Below are 14302 nucleotides of genomic sequence, written 5' to 3' on the forward strand. Positions count from 1 at the left end.
CTTCTCATTTATTTGTTATTTCTTGTTTATTGTTAAAATTTCTCCTTTTATTTATAAATTGGTTTGAGAACAGGCGTTATCTGGAAACTAAACTTTCTGTATCAAAGCAAACCCCATGTAAAAAAATTGTTATGGGTTTAACGAGTTCTCAAAAAAATTTTGAGGCAATTTAGTGAAGGGGTTCCTGAGTTATGATCGGACATACAAATAAACAGACAAACAGAGATTACTACATTTTATAAAAGTAGATGTGTTTCCTGCCCAGTATTTTGGCAAATCATTTACTGATTATTAAAAGGTTTATGTTTAAATGCAATAATTTAAAAACAGACAAGCGCGGCGGGGAACATTTCTATTTACATAATATTAGTGGAATAAGAAGACGACATTTAAACGATATTATTTGTATTCGGTGGTTTCTATAAAGCAAATTGTTTTACCTGTAACTTGGAAATGGACTTATTAAGTTGAATGATCTGTGTACAACTGTACAACTGTACAGTGCACAATGAATTATTAAACCCATAACTTTATCTTATTTTTTTCACAGTTTTATATTTATTTATTTATTTAAAGATTTATTCACACACATTTTTCTATTTATCCAGGTACCTGATTATAAAGTGGATGTGTCCTGGTTTTCCAGTTACCTTATTATAAAGTGGATGTGTCCTGGTTTTCCAGGTACCTGATTAAAAAGTGGATGTGTCCTGGTTTTCCAGTTACCTGATTAAAAAGTGGATGTGTCCTGGTTTTCCAGTTACCTGATTATAAAGTAGATCTGTCCTGGTTTTCCAGTTACCTGATTATAAAGTGGATGTGTCCTGGTTTTCCAGTTACCTGATTATATAGTGGATGTGTCCTGGTTTTCCAGTTACCTATTTCCATAGTAAATGTGTCCTGATTGCAGATAAAGGATAGTTATCTATGATTGAGGTTCAGTTTGTCCAGGATGAGACCAAGAATGGTTCAAGAGGATGAGAGAACAACTGACCATTACAGGGATATTTACAATCCTTAAATCAATCTTTTATATCTCAATCCTTTTTTTCTTGAAATTGAACAACACAAATTGTGTTCTTACCTAAATTCCACAAATTTATAGATTTATAATATGGCAATAAAATGTTTATACACCCCTGAGTTAATGTTGGTGTTATTAATTGTTAAAAATATGTTATTAAGACAAGAATCATAATAGACAAAGTGATTGGTATTATTATTTTTTCTTTTCCACGGAAAGAGATGCTGTTTACTTTACTTTTACTTGAACCCCAAAATGGGTATGTAGAAAACATATTTACTTCTTTTCACTTGCAAATGTTGATTAAAAATAATAATTTGTAACTAACTTACTTATTTAAAAATATAAACTGAAAAGTTTACAATTAATAAGATACAATGCATACATTTTAGTTAAAACCACTACAAATTTAATATTATTATTATTTAACTTTTTTCTGTATACTACTTCATGAGTGTTTCTGACAATTAAGTCATTTGATCATGGTTTGATAAAGGGTTCCCTTTAAAATATATTGTTTTTCTTCAGAAGACAGACATAATGACTTAATATACATATTTATACTTAATTGGGAACCCAGCTTTGCATGAAGATTTCCTTATAAAAAGTCAACCTACTTAACTACTCAAACTAAAATCGAGTTCCCAATATATCTTTATTTGAGGCAAATCGGTCCAAGGGTTCTAGAGCCAATATTAAACATCCAAACAAACACCCAGACAAACCGAGATTATTTTATATATATATATATATATATATATTTATATATAAATACAATATAAATAAAAACAGATAGAGGATTGTTTATACCTGGTTCAGGTTTCATCTAAAAGTATTATATCTGCTCTCAATCCTAAGGTAAAGTTAGCAAGAGTGACCCAAAAAAATATTATAATTAATTAGATACTTTTGGATTGAAATCTATTTTCGCAGTTTCGCAAATTGCCCATAACTTTTTTTTGTTTTTAATATTGTTACAGATCTGAAAACTACATTNCTATACATAGATTTAGACCCCCTAGTCTTCCTAGGATTAAATGAAAGGTCACTAAGAACTAAATTAACAATTTAGTTCTTTACATTAATTATTCATTTAATTTGTTTAGTTTGAGTCTTCATGCTACTGCAGGACGGAGGGATGAAATATCTCAACCCTTGAATAAATCCTGGAACTATTTCTCCGGCTGGTTGGATGGTAAAGAAATAGACGTAAGAGATTCAGGAACAGCTGATAATGTAAATATAGGTTCTAGAGATGATCAGAACAATTTTGAATTAGATTTTGGAGTTGACGGAGGCAAAAATGAGAAGAGAAACGAAAGAGAAAGAGAGAAGGAAAGCACAAGAGAAAGAAGAGAAATAAAAGAAGGAAGAATCGGGAGTGTGGAATTTGTTCATCCAAAGCTTAAGGAAAATTACCAAAACAAGAAAATGTTGAATTAATCCTGATTTTTGCCATTTGTAATTTTCTTTTGAAGTTCAGATATTGTCCAAGTTTGAAATAATAAAAGTTTACACCATCCTGTAGGAAAGATAGGAATCTTGTTGAGAGAGAAATAATTTTATATGTTTTTGTTTATAAATGCATCTTGAGTTCAATGTTAAAGATTAATGTTTTGAGTGTGTTTAGACGGACATAGAGAAGGATAAAGGGGATCCAAACAATCCCTGGGTTTGGTTAACCTCATTCTCAAGGATACCGGTATGTTTACTAATCAGAGACCAAAACTTTTGGTTGGGAAACCGTATTCGGCTTAACCACAGCAAAATATATCTATTATCTACTAAGAAATCTTAATTCAAGGGTTCAAAATAGGGTGCATTGTGTTTTTCGAAAATTTACATAAAACAACTTTTTCAATGCTCAATTTTTTATTTCAAATTATTTATCTATAATTCATTTTTTTTACAAATGACAAAGACAAATTATATTAGTCTGCATCTCTTCTTGAATTTATTTACAACGACTTTAATGACGACCTTAAAATCCTTAGATATAAGTATTTGAAGGATAAATCTGATATTTGGATTGGAAAACAGTCTTCTACGGATCTATAAATGATCTAAAAAGGAAATACAAAAGAATGAAGCTTCAGGGAATCATTAATGTAAGAAATATATCTGTATTGATTCTGAACGGTCGTCTCTGAAGTCTCACATCCTTAATATGACCCTGTAACTAAAAAAAATTAGGTTATAGAATTAATATATACAATAATTTAAACATAAGAAGTAAGTTTTATTTAAGGTTGAGGCTATTCAAGAGTTCTGTTCTGCTACAAGAGATTATTGTCCCCCGGGACGAGAAGGAGCTCAGGGTGCTCCTGGTCTTCCTGGTTTCAAGGGACAGAAGGGTGATCATGGTCTTAATGGTAACACAGGACTCAAGGGGAGCCGGGGACATCGTGGTTCAATAGGTCCAGTTGGTCCTCGTGGACCTAAAGGAGAAGATGGTAGGGCTGGTCTACCGGGACTGGATGGAAGGGATGGATTGCCCGGAGAACTAGGACTAGACGGAGTTCCAGGTTAAATATCTCTTAAAATCTTTTCCACTCTTTAATTCACCAAATTTTATCTTTATTTTGTTCTTGGAAACCCGACTTTGTCTCGAACTTTACCATTCTAGGTAATTAAGATAATAAGAGTCTATTAAAAAGAAGAATTTCTTCTAAAAATGGTCAACGGATGGGTCAGTCTGATAAACAATCCAGAGTTTATAGATATACCGAGTTCCTAATTAATATTTGAGGCAAATCTGTAAATAGAATTCTGATTTATGATCGGATATACAAAGAAACCAAAAACGACGAAAATATTAATTATACGGACTATACGGACTATACGCACTATATGTCATAATATTATCAATATATATAATTATATCTATTATAAATCCTGAATAAAAAGTAAAAAATTATAATAGGAGCAAATCTGAGATTCTCAGGTATCATCCATATACCCCTTTCATTTTTCCTTTACAATCCCTTTAAGAACTGAGAAATATTTTGATTTTGTTTCATATTTAGGAAGGAATGGTTTGGATGGTATCCCGGGGGTAGACGGTATCCCTGGAACCCCAGGTATGGCTGGTGTTCCTGGAACTAACGGTCGGGACGGTTTGAAAGGATCTACAGGTCCACGGGGTCCGGTCGGACCAGTTGGGGAGCGTGGTCTACCTGGACCACGAGGACGGGCTGGAGATGATGGTTTAGCAGGACGACCCGGTACACCAGGGATTTGTGCTTGGAAAGTGGCAGGCAAATTATAATTTTGTAATAATTAGTAGAAAACAAAGGCGCAACTAGGGGGGGGGGGGTTGCGCGACCTCCCCAGCACCTGAGGGGGGATCGCCCTCTCCCCTGCAGAATGAAAAGAAAGATTGGCGAATATCATTATCACAGGAGTCAGGAATAATAAAACTAAAAGAGTTATTGTAGAAATTGTATTCTTCTGGGGTTAGTTTAAAAAAATATATTTTTATCTTTCTGAATTCTCAAGGCTAAAGGCTATTGTAAACATTTAATGTAAAAAAGTTCCGAACTGTATTTAAACATGGAATTTTTTTGGTAAAATATTCTAAATTTGAAATATCAAAGGTTTACACCATTCAATGCAAAGATTTAGGATTAGAATATTTGAGTTTGTGGCAAAAACTCAGTTCCAAATCTAGAGAACATTCTTAGACTAAACCTGGCAAACTTCTAACTGATATCATATTTGAGGATCAGTAACGTTTCGTATAGTACATTTTCGTATAGTAACATTTTGTCTAGTTCATTTTCGTATAGTAACATTTGGTATAGGTAACATTTTGTATAGGTAACATTTCGTATAGGTAACATTTCGTATAGATAATATTTCGTATAGGAAACATTTTGTATAGGTAACATCCATAGTAATTTTTCGTATAAATGTAAAAATTAAAGAACGTCGAGATATTTTTGTAAGAAAATCATGAATATTTCACTAAGAAAACTGCGAACCATTTAAAGAAAATCCGCAATATTACAAAAACCTCAACCATGTCTCTGATAAGACTTACTAAGTCTACTCGTGGAAAGGATGCAATAATCGATAACAACTATCATAAATATACCTTTAATAGTACTAGGGAAAATGTTAACTAGTGGACCTGTGCAAACAGAAGTTGTAAGGCAAGGATTTCCACCCGGAAATCAACAGGGAACCTTGTAGGACAATCAATTCCTCTGCATGATAATGGTAATCAGCTCCTGATCAAGAAGGCTAAAGAACATGAGAACATGGCCAATCATCAACGTCTTAAGTTACTTGCTGAACAGTTTGGCGTTCTGCCTGACGAAGATTATCTGCAGCAGGTGGCTAATGAACTTCAAAAATCGGATAATTAATAAAACTGTAAAAAAATGAACATGTAACATTAAATATAAATACCAAAATAGCTGATATTCGGTGTTTCATTTTTCATCTTTATTTTTACATTTATACGAAAAATTACCCTAAGTGTTACCTATACGAAATGTTACCTATACCAAATGTTATCTATACCAAATGTTATCTAGACGAAATGGAACCTATACAAAATGTTACCTAAACAAAGTGTACTATACGAAATGTTACCTAGACAAAATGTTACTATACGAAAATGTACTATACAAAATGTTACTGATCCATATTTGATAACTGTAACCTGTTTATCTTTTTTGAAAGAACTTCTACAAAATCGAAAATAAAATAAGATTATGAATGTTGGTTAGATTGATCAATCATCAAATTCAATAACTTAAAACGTATTATTATCTGTCCTTTTTCTATGTAGTTGATACAAATTATATATGTTTTTTAATGGTTTTTATCAGAATATATAAATGATTAGTTCTTGTAATTATATCTGTAATTAAACCAGGTACTTTTTTTGCGCTCCGTGCACACATGAAAAGAATGTATTGACTTATATCGTTAATTTTACAGTTGTTGAAAGTAAAAATTTAAAAAAAACACACAAGAGAAAAAATGATTTGAATTGAACACAGCCAAATCAGAATTCAACCACTGAAAATTTCCTTTTTTCGACATCAAACCCTTTTATTTAGAAAAAATTTCCTACAGGGGGGGCCAGCCCCCCCCCCCATGCAAAAGTGCTAGTTGAGTCTCTGTTAGAAAACCTAACCTATTTGATTTAACATTTTTGTTTGACTTGACTTATTATTATGGTTGAATCAGGAGCTTGTGATGAAATGGAACATTTAATGATTCCTCCTTCAATCAGCAGCACTACAGAAGGTAACATACAATCAGCAGCACTACAGAAGGTAACATACAATCAACAGTTTTGATGATAGTTAAAGATTTGAATTTAATTTGTGCTTCTGCGTTTTTTCTTGAAAGAACTTTAAGTGAAAGTTCAGGTCAGTTCACAACGGTACCCTTTAAAGATTTTACTCATCTATATGATTTTTAAAATTTTTAGACTTTAGTTGATGGTTTTCTAGAATGCAAACATTCCCTTTAAATCTTAATTGTCACTGTCAGCTACATAGAACACTTTCATTTTATATATACTCCAGGTACCAGGCCGGTCATTGTAAAGGAACGTGAGAACCTAAAGTTAACATGCGCAGTATCCGGGGATCCTAAACCGGTGGTCAGCTGGAGTAGGACGGATAATCTCACTATTATTGATGGACAAACCTTGAGAAGTAGGTTTATGCTTGAGCGTTATAAAAACACTAAACCAGAGAGGAGGGGAGGGGAGGGGAGGGGAAGGGAGAGATTGCATCAGAGAAAATACTCTCATATGTGAATATGTGAGATGAGATCTGCAAGAAGCCCCATCTTGGGCAACCCATATTTGTTTAAATGAATTGTCTGCAAAAAAGTAAGATTTTCAAGCATGAAGGGGGCGGGGAGGGGTGAGCAACCATAGACCTCGTTCTCGACCATGGATTTGAATTATGTTTTCTAATATTTTTTTTTACAGTGAGTAATGTCATTGGTGGAGTCCTGAATATAACGCATATCAGTCGTGAGCATATGGGAACCTACGCATGCGTAGCTAATAACGGAATTCCTCCAGCTGCCACCCAGCTCTTTATGGTTCATGTCTACTGTAAGTAAACTCTTTCCATACTTAAAATATCAATATTTAATCAGAATGATTAGAAACTATTCCATTATTTTCCTCAATGTCATTTTGTTATTCTTCCAAATAATGTTAGACCGATTTTAGGCATATTTTGAGAAGTTTTGAAGCTAAGTTGTTTTAAATTAGCTACAAATGTGCTTTCATATTTTTTTAAAATTGTAAAATTATATCATTTATCATTTATATCAATCCATGTTTTTATCATGGAATCCTAAGGGAGTTTAAATTATTTTCACTGACCAAAATTTGTCTGTGGGTAAATGACATGTCTTTGTGAAGAATAGAGCATTTAGGCCTAAGCTGAGAACTCTTGTATTGTGGATATCAAGATCAGTGCTTTGTTAATCTGCAGATTTATTTAATCTTTATTTGATATCCCGCATGATATCCGTACCCTGGAGGAATAACTGAAATTAAGAGGCATTGGCCCTCAACTTAAAGTTGCCCGCAGTGGATATAGCGATTAAGCGATCGGTATTATGAGTATATTGAACATGAAAGTTTCCAATTCTGGATAGATTTGAAATATTTACATCTTAAACCTCGTTGAGACGTGAAAAGTCTTACAATGAAACAGGGGCGGATAGAAGGATTCTGTAGGGGGGGGTAAATATTTTTAATTTGGTTCGCGNCCCCAGGATTCTAGGGGGGGGTAAATAACCCCAATAACCCCCCTTATTTACGCCACTGATACAGTTCAAAATCTACGATTAAAGAAAGTAAAATACGCAATTTAGTATAACTCAGTTTAAATGCTGACCGTAAAACTGTTGTTAAAAAAAGGTTTGTATCAGACATAAGAGGGTTACAGAGATCGATTATCAGCTAAAATATACGGCATGGCTTGTGTACAAGTTATGTACACGACCAATCAGCAAACATCTGTATTCAGGGATATTTAAGGATCCTTTGGATACGAAACACAAAATATTCAAAAAAAAAAGACTGAATTCATAAATGTTACGTTTCATGTTTAAAATCGGAGCATTTCTTTAAAAGTTGTAATGGAATGGGAATATGTCCAACAAGTGGGCGTGAGATGGCACTCTAAAATCCTATCATAAAAACGTAGCATGTTGTGCCGGGTCAACTTAGGCATACCCAGGCCCCCCTGTGAAAAGAGATAAGCAGTCGGTGTAGTCTGTGCAGTTTGTATATAGTATGACTGGACAAATTTTTTATGAAAAACTTGGCAGTTTGAAATCAGCGGAATTCAATCAAAATCTAGTTTTACATTTTATATTGGGTAATGTACAATTTACATCAAACGATCATAGATTTTATTTTCAGTTTCTCCGACGGTAATAGTCCGTGAGCAGGTGGTGGGGGGCTGGGCTGGAGAACTGCTCACCCTGGAGTGTATAGTAGAAGCTTGGCCTGAACCAGTCAATTACTGGGAGAAGGACGGAAAGCTCATCCAGGTCAAAGGAATTGATCCTTTGCAACAAACTTAAATTTCCAAATCCCTATATTTTTGCTACCTGAAGATGTACACCTTTTATATTTCAAACTTGGATTTTTTGATCTAACAGAATTCATCGTTTGAAAAATCAAACATTGGGTAACAAAGATAAAGAGTTTGTGGCAAAGACTCAATTCCTTTAAGTTTTTTTCAGCAGTTCCACGACAAATGTGTGTTCGCCTTACAATACAGTAAAAGTTTAATTGCAGTGAGAATAATAAACTAAACCTCCATAGAATTTCGATTTTCAATGTTATGGAAATCTACAAAATAAAACAGACAATTCCGTACAATGTCATTTTTTAAATAGTAATATTTTAGGTTGATGAAAACCATGAAATCAAGCAATCTAAAGGCAGGCTACAGTATAAATACATCAGCACACTTGTTCTCACGCTCAGGTCCAGTAACATCTTTTAAATTTAATTTATTTAAATTATTAAACAAGTGTTAGAAGTAAAACAAAGACCAATTTTTGTTTCCAAATTACATTTCAGTAGATAATATTTTTAAACACTTGTAAGAAAGCAGTTTTTTGGGAGGGAGGGGGGTGCGGGAATAGGATAGCTTTTTTTAGGGAATAGGGAACAATAGAACAATGAAAGTTTTCTAAATATGTGTTCGTATACTTTGAAATGAGTTCTCTGTACGGTGTTAAGTGTTAATTCCGATTCTGATTCTTAAACTATATTGTCAGGGAGAGAAAAGACGAAGGAACTTATTATTGTGTGTCTAAGAACGAGATCGGGGTCACAAGAGGAAATATTCAACTCTATAGTAAGTAACTTTTTATAACGATCATTCGCAGATATTTCGTGGTGTGTGGGGGGGGGGGATATAGTTTTGTCTTAGTACTTTTTTTCCTTCACAATGCCTAGGTTGAGATTGGAGATTAAGGTTTTGTAAAGAATCTTTTCAAGTTTGAACTAAATTGATAATTATGTTTCCAAAATAAATAATGTGGGATTAATTACTTTGCTTTTAAATAAATAAATAAAATGGTCAACCATCACCCCATAGGAGTCAGGGTTAAGCTCTCATCAAATTTTAGAAATAATGTGAAAAGTTTTTAGACCATGTTGTAAAAATGGAAGCAAATTTTTGGTGATTTTGATCGTTTTCAGCAATGCAACACACTGTACATCAGAAAAAGTCTCAAATTTAAATTCTTAAATCTGACTTTCTCTTTCTAATTTTGATGGAAGAATACAATTTAAACCAATTTTTATCAAGTTACTTGATTCGGAGAATTGTAGATATCAAAATCATACAGATTTAATAATTTGTCAGTTCATTTTTTTCAGAGAGAGACCCGAACCGTCCCCCACCTCCGAAATCTACGGGTAAACTTGAGTTTGAATATTTCGGAGACCGAGCTCCAGAGCTCCTGGGATTCCAAGATATTTGTCCTAAACAAGAACCGTGTCCCGACTGCGCCAGTATGGGTCCTCTCAGGTTGGATATATTTCAATACATTCAACTAACAAACAAAAAAGATTTCAAACGGTAAATGAATCATGTTCAAACAGTGGTGGGCAATTACATCAATACAATGAAGACGGCCTTTTCATTATAAATTTGATTGTTAACAATCTTTTTTTTCGTATTACAAGTTTGCAAATAAGCAAAGCTTGATATGAATAAAAATTTAAATCGAAACTCGTGTTCATTGTATTGATACAATCGCCTACCACTGTACTAAAAAATAAATGTAGTTATTGTAGAAGTAAGTAGAGTTAACAGTTTTTATATGCAAACGTTTTCTTTCATTTTTGTACCTCTAAATTGTTGAATAAAAGAAACCGGATTTTATAGATACAAAAGAGCTAGATCATAATTTGGAAAACTACACAGTTGTAAAAACTTATTTTTCATATTTTCTTAATTATTCTAGATGTGAAGGTTCTGCTAGAATATTTGGAGTTGGTATTTCAGCATTTGACCCTTCACTTCCTGGAATATTTAACAGGTAACCCAATTTCACTTTTAATCCTTCACTTCCTGGTATATTTAAGTGGTAACCCCATTTCACTTCTAATCCTTCACTTCCTGGTATATTTAACAGGTAACCCCATTTCACTTCTAATCCTTCACTTCCTGGTATATTTAAGTGGTAACCCCATTTCACTTCTAATCCTTCACTTCCTGGTATATTTAACAGGTAACCCCATTTCACTTCTAATCCTTCACTTCCTGGAATATTTAACAGGTAACCCCATTTCACTTCTAATCCTTCACTTCCTGGAATATTTAAAAGGTAACCTTACTTCTAATCCACTTGCTGGAATATTTAATAGGTAACCTCACTTCTTTTCCTTCCCTTCCTGGTATATTTAACAGGTAACCTCACTTCTAATCCCCTTCTCTTCCTGGGATATTTTCCAGGCAACTCCAATTCACTTCTAATCATTCACTTCCTAGTAAATTTAAGAGGTAACCCCACTTCTAATCCTTGCCTTTTTGGAATATTTAACAGGAAACCTCACTTCTAATCCTTCACTTGCTGGAATATTTAACATGTAATCTCACTTCTAATCCTACCCTTCCTAGAATATTTAACATGAAACCTCACTTCTAATCCTTCACTTCCTGGAGTATTTAACAGGTAATCTCACTTCTAATCCTTCCCTTCCTGGAGTATTTAACAAGTAACCTCACTTCTTATCCTTCCCTTCCTGGAGTATTTAACAAGTAACCTCACTTCTAATCCTACCCTTCCTGGTATATTTAACAGGTAACCTCACATCTAATCCTTCCCTTCCTGGAGTATTTAACAAGTAACCTCACTTTTAATCCTTCCTTCCTGGTATATTTAACAGGTAACTTCATATCTAATCCTTCCTTTCCTGGAGTATTTCACAAGTAACCTCACTTCTAATCCTTCCCATCCTGGTATATCTAACAAGTAACCTCACTTTTAATCCTTCCCTTCCTGGAGTATTTAACAAGTAACTGCACTTCTAATCCTTCACTTCCTGGTATATTTAACAGGTAACCTCACTTCTAATCCTTCACTGTCCTCTTATATTTTTGAAAAAAAAATTTAAATTTAGTCTATGTTACCCCAGGGTATCCATAGGTTTCTTCAAAAAATGTCAGCCGTTTTGGTCCAGCCGTTTGGCCAGCTATAGCTGACAAAAATACATGAGCAAACAGCTTTATTATATAGATTTATTCCACTTCTTATTTCTAGTTCTTTTCTTCCTCGTATATTTAATGAACCCTAAAATAAAGAAGATTAAGAACTGGTGTAAAGTAGAAAAGAATTTGTAAGAACAAAACCCAAAATACCCCATGCCCCGAAATATTGTAAACCAAAATGATTTTCTTAATCGGTCTTGTAAAACCACTGAACCACTCACTTCCATTTTGGAAGATAAGATCCCCTTTCTGTACTTCTCAGTTACTATTTAGATATATATATATATGTATATAAACTTTAAAACTGCTCCTCTCTACCTAAAATTTACTTGCCTAAAAAGTTTATTTCATGATTTTGATAAAATCTCAAACAGTTAGAAATTGAGGAAAAAATTCAGAAATAAATGACAAAAATTTCTATTCCTCAGTTTACTATGGCTAAAGAACTTGGATATCCTTATTCATTTACAAGATATCTTTCTCCATCTTTACAATAGAGATGTTCGAAAATAAAGATGATGACCGATGAACATATTCCAAAGACCAAGATAAAGAACAACACCTTCACTGATTCATAAGTAATGGCATCATATTCAAGATCTGGTTTGCAGAAATTCTTTGATTTTTTTCTAGAAAAAAAGTATAATCAAGTATGGGATGGGTTGTGAAATTGTTAAATAGGTGCTTCTCCCTCAATATTTTCTACTGTTAGCGTTAGGTGTTTAAACAATCTTAACCCAATAAAGGCTGGTGGGGGGTCTGAATCTATGTATAGCCCCATAGAAAAAGGCCTTAGAGTAAAGAAATGCTTATTCATAGCTCAATTTTTCAAGATCAGTGTCTGAATTTGATGAATTTAAGCCACGTCTTAAATCCCTCAAAAACAGTTTTAATTGACCGCCGGCTTAAATCTTGAAAAATAGAAAACAAATTTAAATATTTGAGCGGTGGCTTAAATTAAAACCGCCGCTTAAATTCTTTAAATTCTGCCTCAGCTCATTGAAAAAAATAAATTATTAGTTTGGTTGCTACGGAGTGTTGAAAAATGCCAAAAAAAGGGTTATTATAAAATTTGATTTTTTTAAAACAAATATCAATATGTAAATCTTCTTTCTATATCCATTTTTTAAGGGCTTTATAAAAATGTAATATTTAGATCTGCAGCTTTAGTTACAAGAAAGTAATGGGCTATTTTAGATTTGATTTGATTTGAACAAGGACCAGACTTTTCTGACTTTTACCCTACCCTATGCATTAATTAAAAAAAAAATTACAAATAATCCTTAAAATTACTATTCCTTAAAAGTAAAAAAAAAATCAAAGTGATAGTGTCAAAAATAAGAATGTTAGGGTAAAAAATACAGCCTGTTTAGGCTTAAAATCCCAAAAAGTTAGTTAAACCCATTGTGACTCAGCCAGAAATAAAAACTGGACCATATCACAAAGCCACTTTTTCTGCAACATGGAGTCACAATTTCAATACCTCTTTTAAAAAGTAAGCTATGTGTTCAGCAAATTAAAAGTAGCGCATTTTACAATTGTCTTCTTTTAATTATAATTTCTGATATGCTGTTTGGCTGAAGTACCTGGGAACATGTTTATCAATTATCCTGTCCAATATTCCCCTTTCTTTTATCTCAAGTAGAACTGAGTTTATTTGAGGAACCAGAGGGTTGCCTTTCGTAGTTGCGAAGGAATATAATTCAAAGGACTTGGAAAGTTTCTCCTTAGATAAGCCAATATCGCAGACATCCTTAATTATCTTATACGATTAGTAACTTATCATGATTTGACCCTGCAGCCTACATACCAGGAGAATTATGATTATTTGAGCAATAATCGTTTCAAACTGGTAGCATAGGCAGTCCACATTTTGAAAATGCAAGGACCATAAGCATTTTGTGATTATTGTATGACAAAAATTTTACATGTGAAAAAATTATTATCTTTACTTGCATTATCATCCTAGCTAACATAATAAATATTGTATTTGTGTACACAGATTTTAATCACTTTCTGACCATTAACAGTATTTTCCTTCAGCCATTAAGATCTGTTGGAATATAAATTCCCCTTAACACCTACTGACAAAAATTTTCAAAGTGCCAATTTCTTGATGTTCTTTATTACTATTTACCTGGTGTTCCGTTTGGTATTTAGAGAAGTACATGTCAGTAATAGTAGTAACATAATCAGTCTGGTCTCTAAAAAAAACTTTATCTCCAGATAAGTTCAGACACATGAATTATTCTCAATCTCATTTATATTAGTATTTTATTATTTTTTTATATTTTCTAATAAAACTAAATGTTAAAACAAAATGTTGAAATGAGTTAAATAAAGGGTATAATAATAGTCCTAAAATTTCAACATGTATTGTCACAGTGTGTTATTCATTTATGCATTTTGAAAAAGTTCACACGGATTTTGCAAAATCAAATGTCTTTATTCAATAGTGTAAAGTCTTTTTTTGGTATTTTTAGTATTCTTACAAATCTATTGGGATTAGTTTTATGCAAACATTTTAATGTATCATATCTTTTTTTCAATT

General features: G+C 32.9%; 1 protein-coding gene and 1 long non-coding RNA gene across 3 annotated transcripts in view; one reads left to right on the plus strand and one right to left on the minus strand.

Annotated features, from left to right (window-relative positions):
• The window catches only part of LOC111708717 (uncharacterized), a 34038-nt gene that overhangs the window by 900 nt on the left and 18836 nt on the right, over positions 1-14302 (plus strand). Inside the window, exons 2-15 of one of the 2 annotated variants that reach the window (XM_023482177.1) lie at positions 952-1002; positions 1844-1882; positions 2131-2434; positions 2655-2726; positions 3273-3549; positions 4051-4281; positions 6227-6286; positions 6571-6702; positions 6984-7112; positions 8439-8569; positions 8932-9011; positions 9308-9387; positions 9915-10065; positions 10505-10579. In XM_023482177.1, coding sequence (XP_023337945.1) covers positions 952-1002; positions 1844-1882; positions 2131-2434; positions 2655-2726; positions 3273-3549; positions 4051-4281; positions 6227-6286; positions 6571-6702; positions 6984-7112; positions 8439-8569; positions 8932-9011; positions 9308-9387; positions 9915-10065; positions 10505-10579 — 1812 coding nt within the window. Of the gene's footprint in view, positions 1-910; positions 1003-1843; positions 1883-2130; positions 2435-2654; positions 2727-3272; positions 3550-4050; positions 4282-6226; positions 6287-6570; positions 6703-6983; positions 7113-8438; positions 8570-8931; positions 9012-9307; positions 9388-9914; positions 10066-10504; positions 10580-14302 lie in introns of both variants that reach the window. The other variant, XM_023482178.1, reaches the window with a different exon arrangement.
• On the minus strand, positions 10832-13951 carry LOC111708722 (uncharacterized). Its single transcript, XR_002766722.1, has 3 exons — positions 13889-13951; positions 13338-13504; positions 10832-12380 (listed from the first exon to the last, which is right to left on the minus strand). It is a non-coding gene; the product is annotated as an uncharacterized LOC111708722 (long non-coding RNA).

Source organism: Eurytemora carolleeae, unplaced genomic scaffold, assembly GCF_000591075.1.
Source record: "Eurytemora carolleeae unplaced genomic scaffold, Eaff_2.0 scaffold902, whole genome shotgun sequence".
NCBI lineage: Eukaryota > Metazoa > Arthropoda > Copepoda > Calanoida > Temoridae > Eurytemora > Eurytemora carolleeae.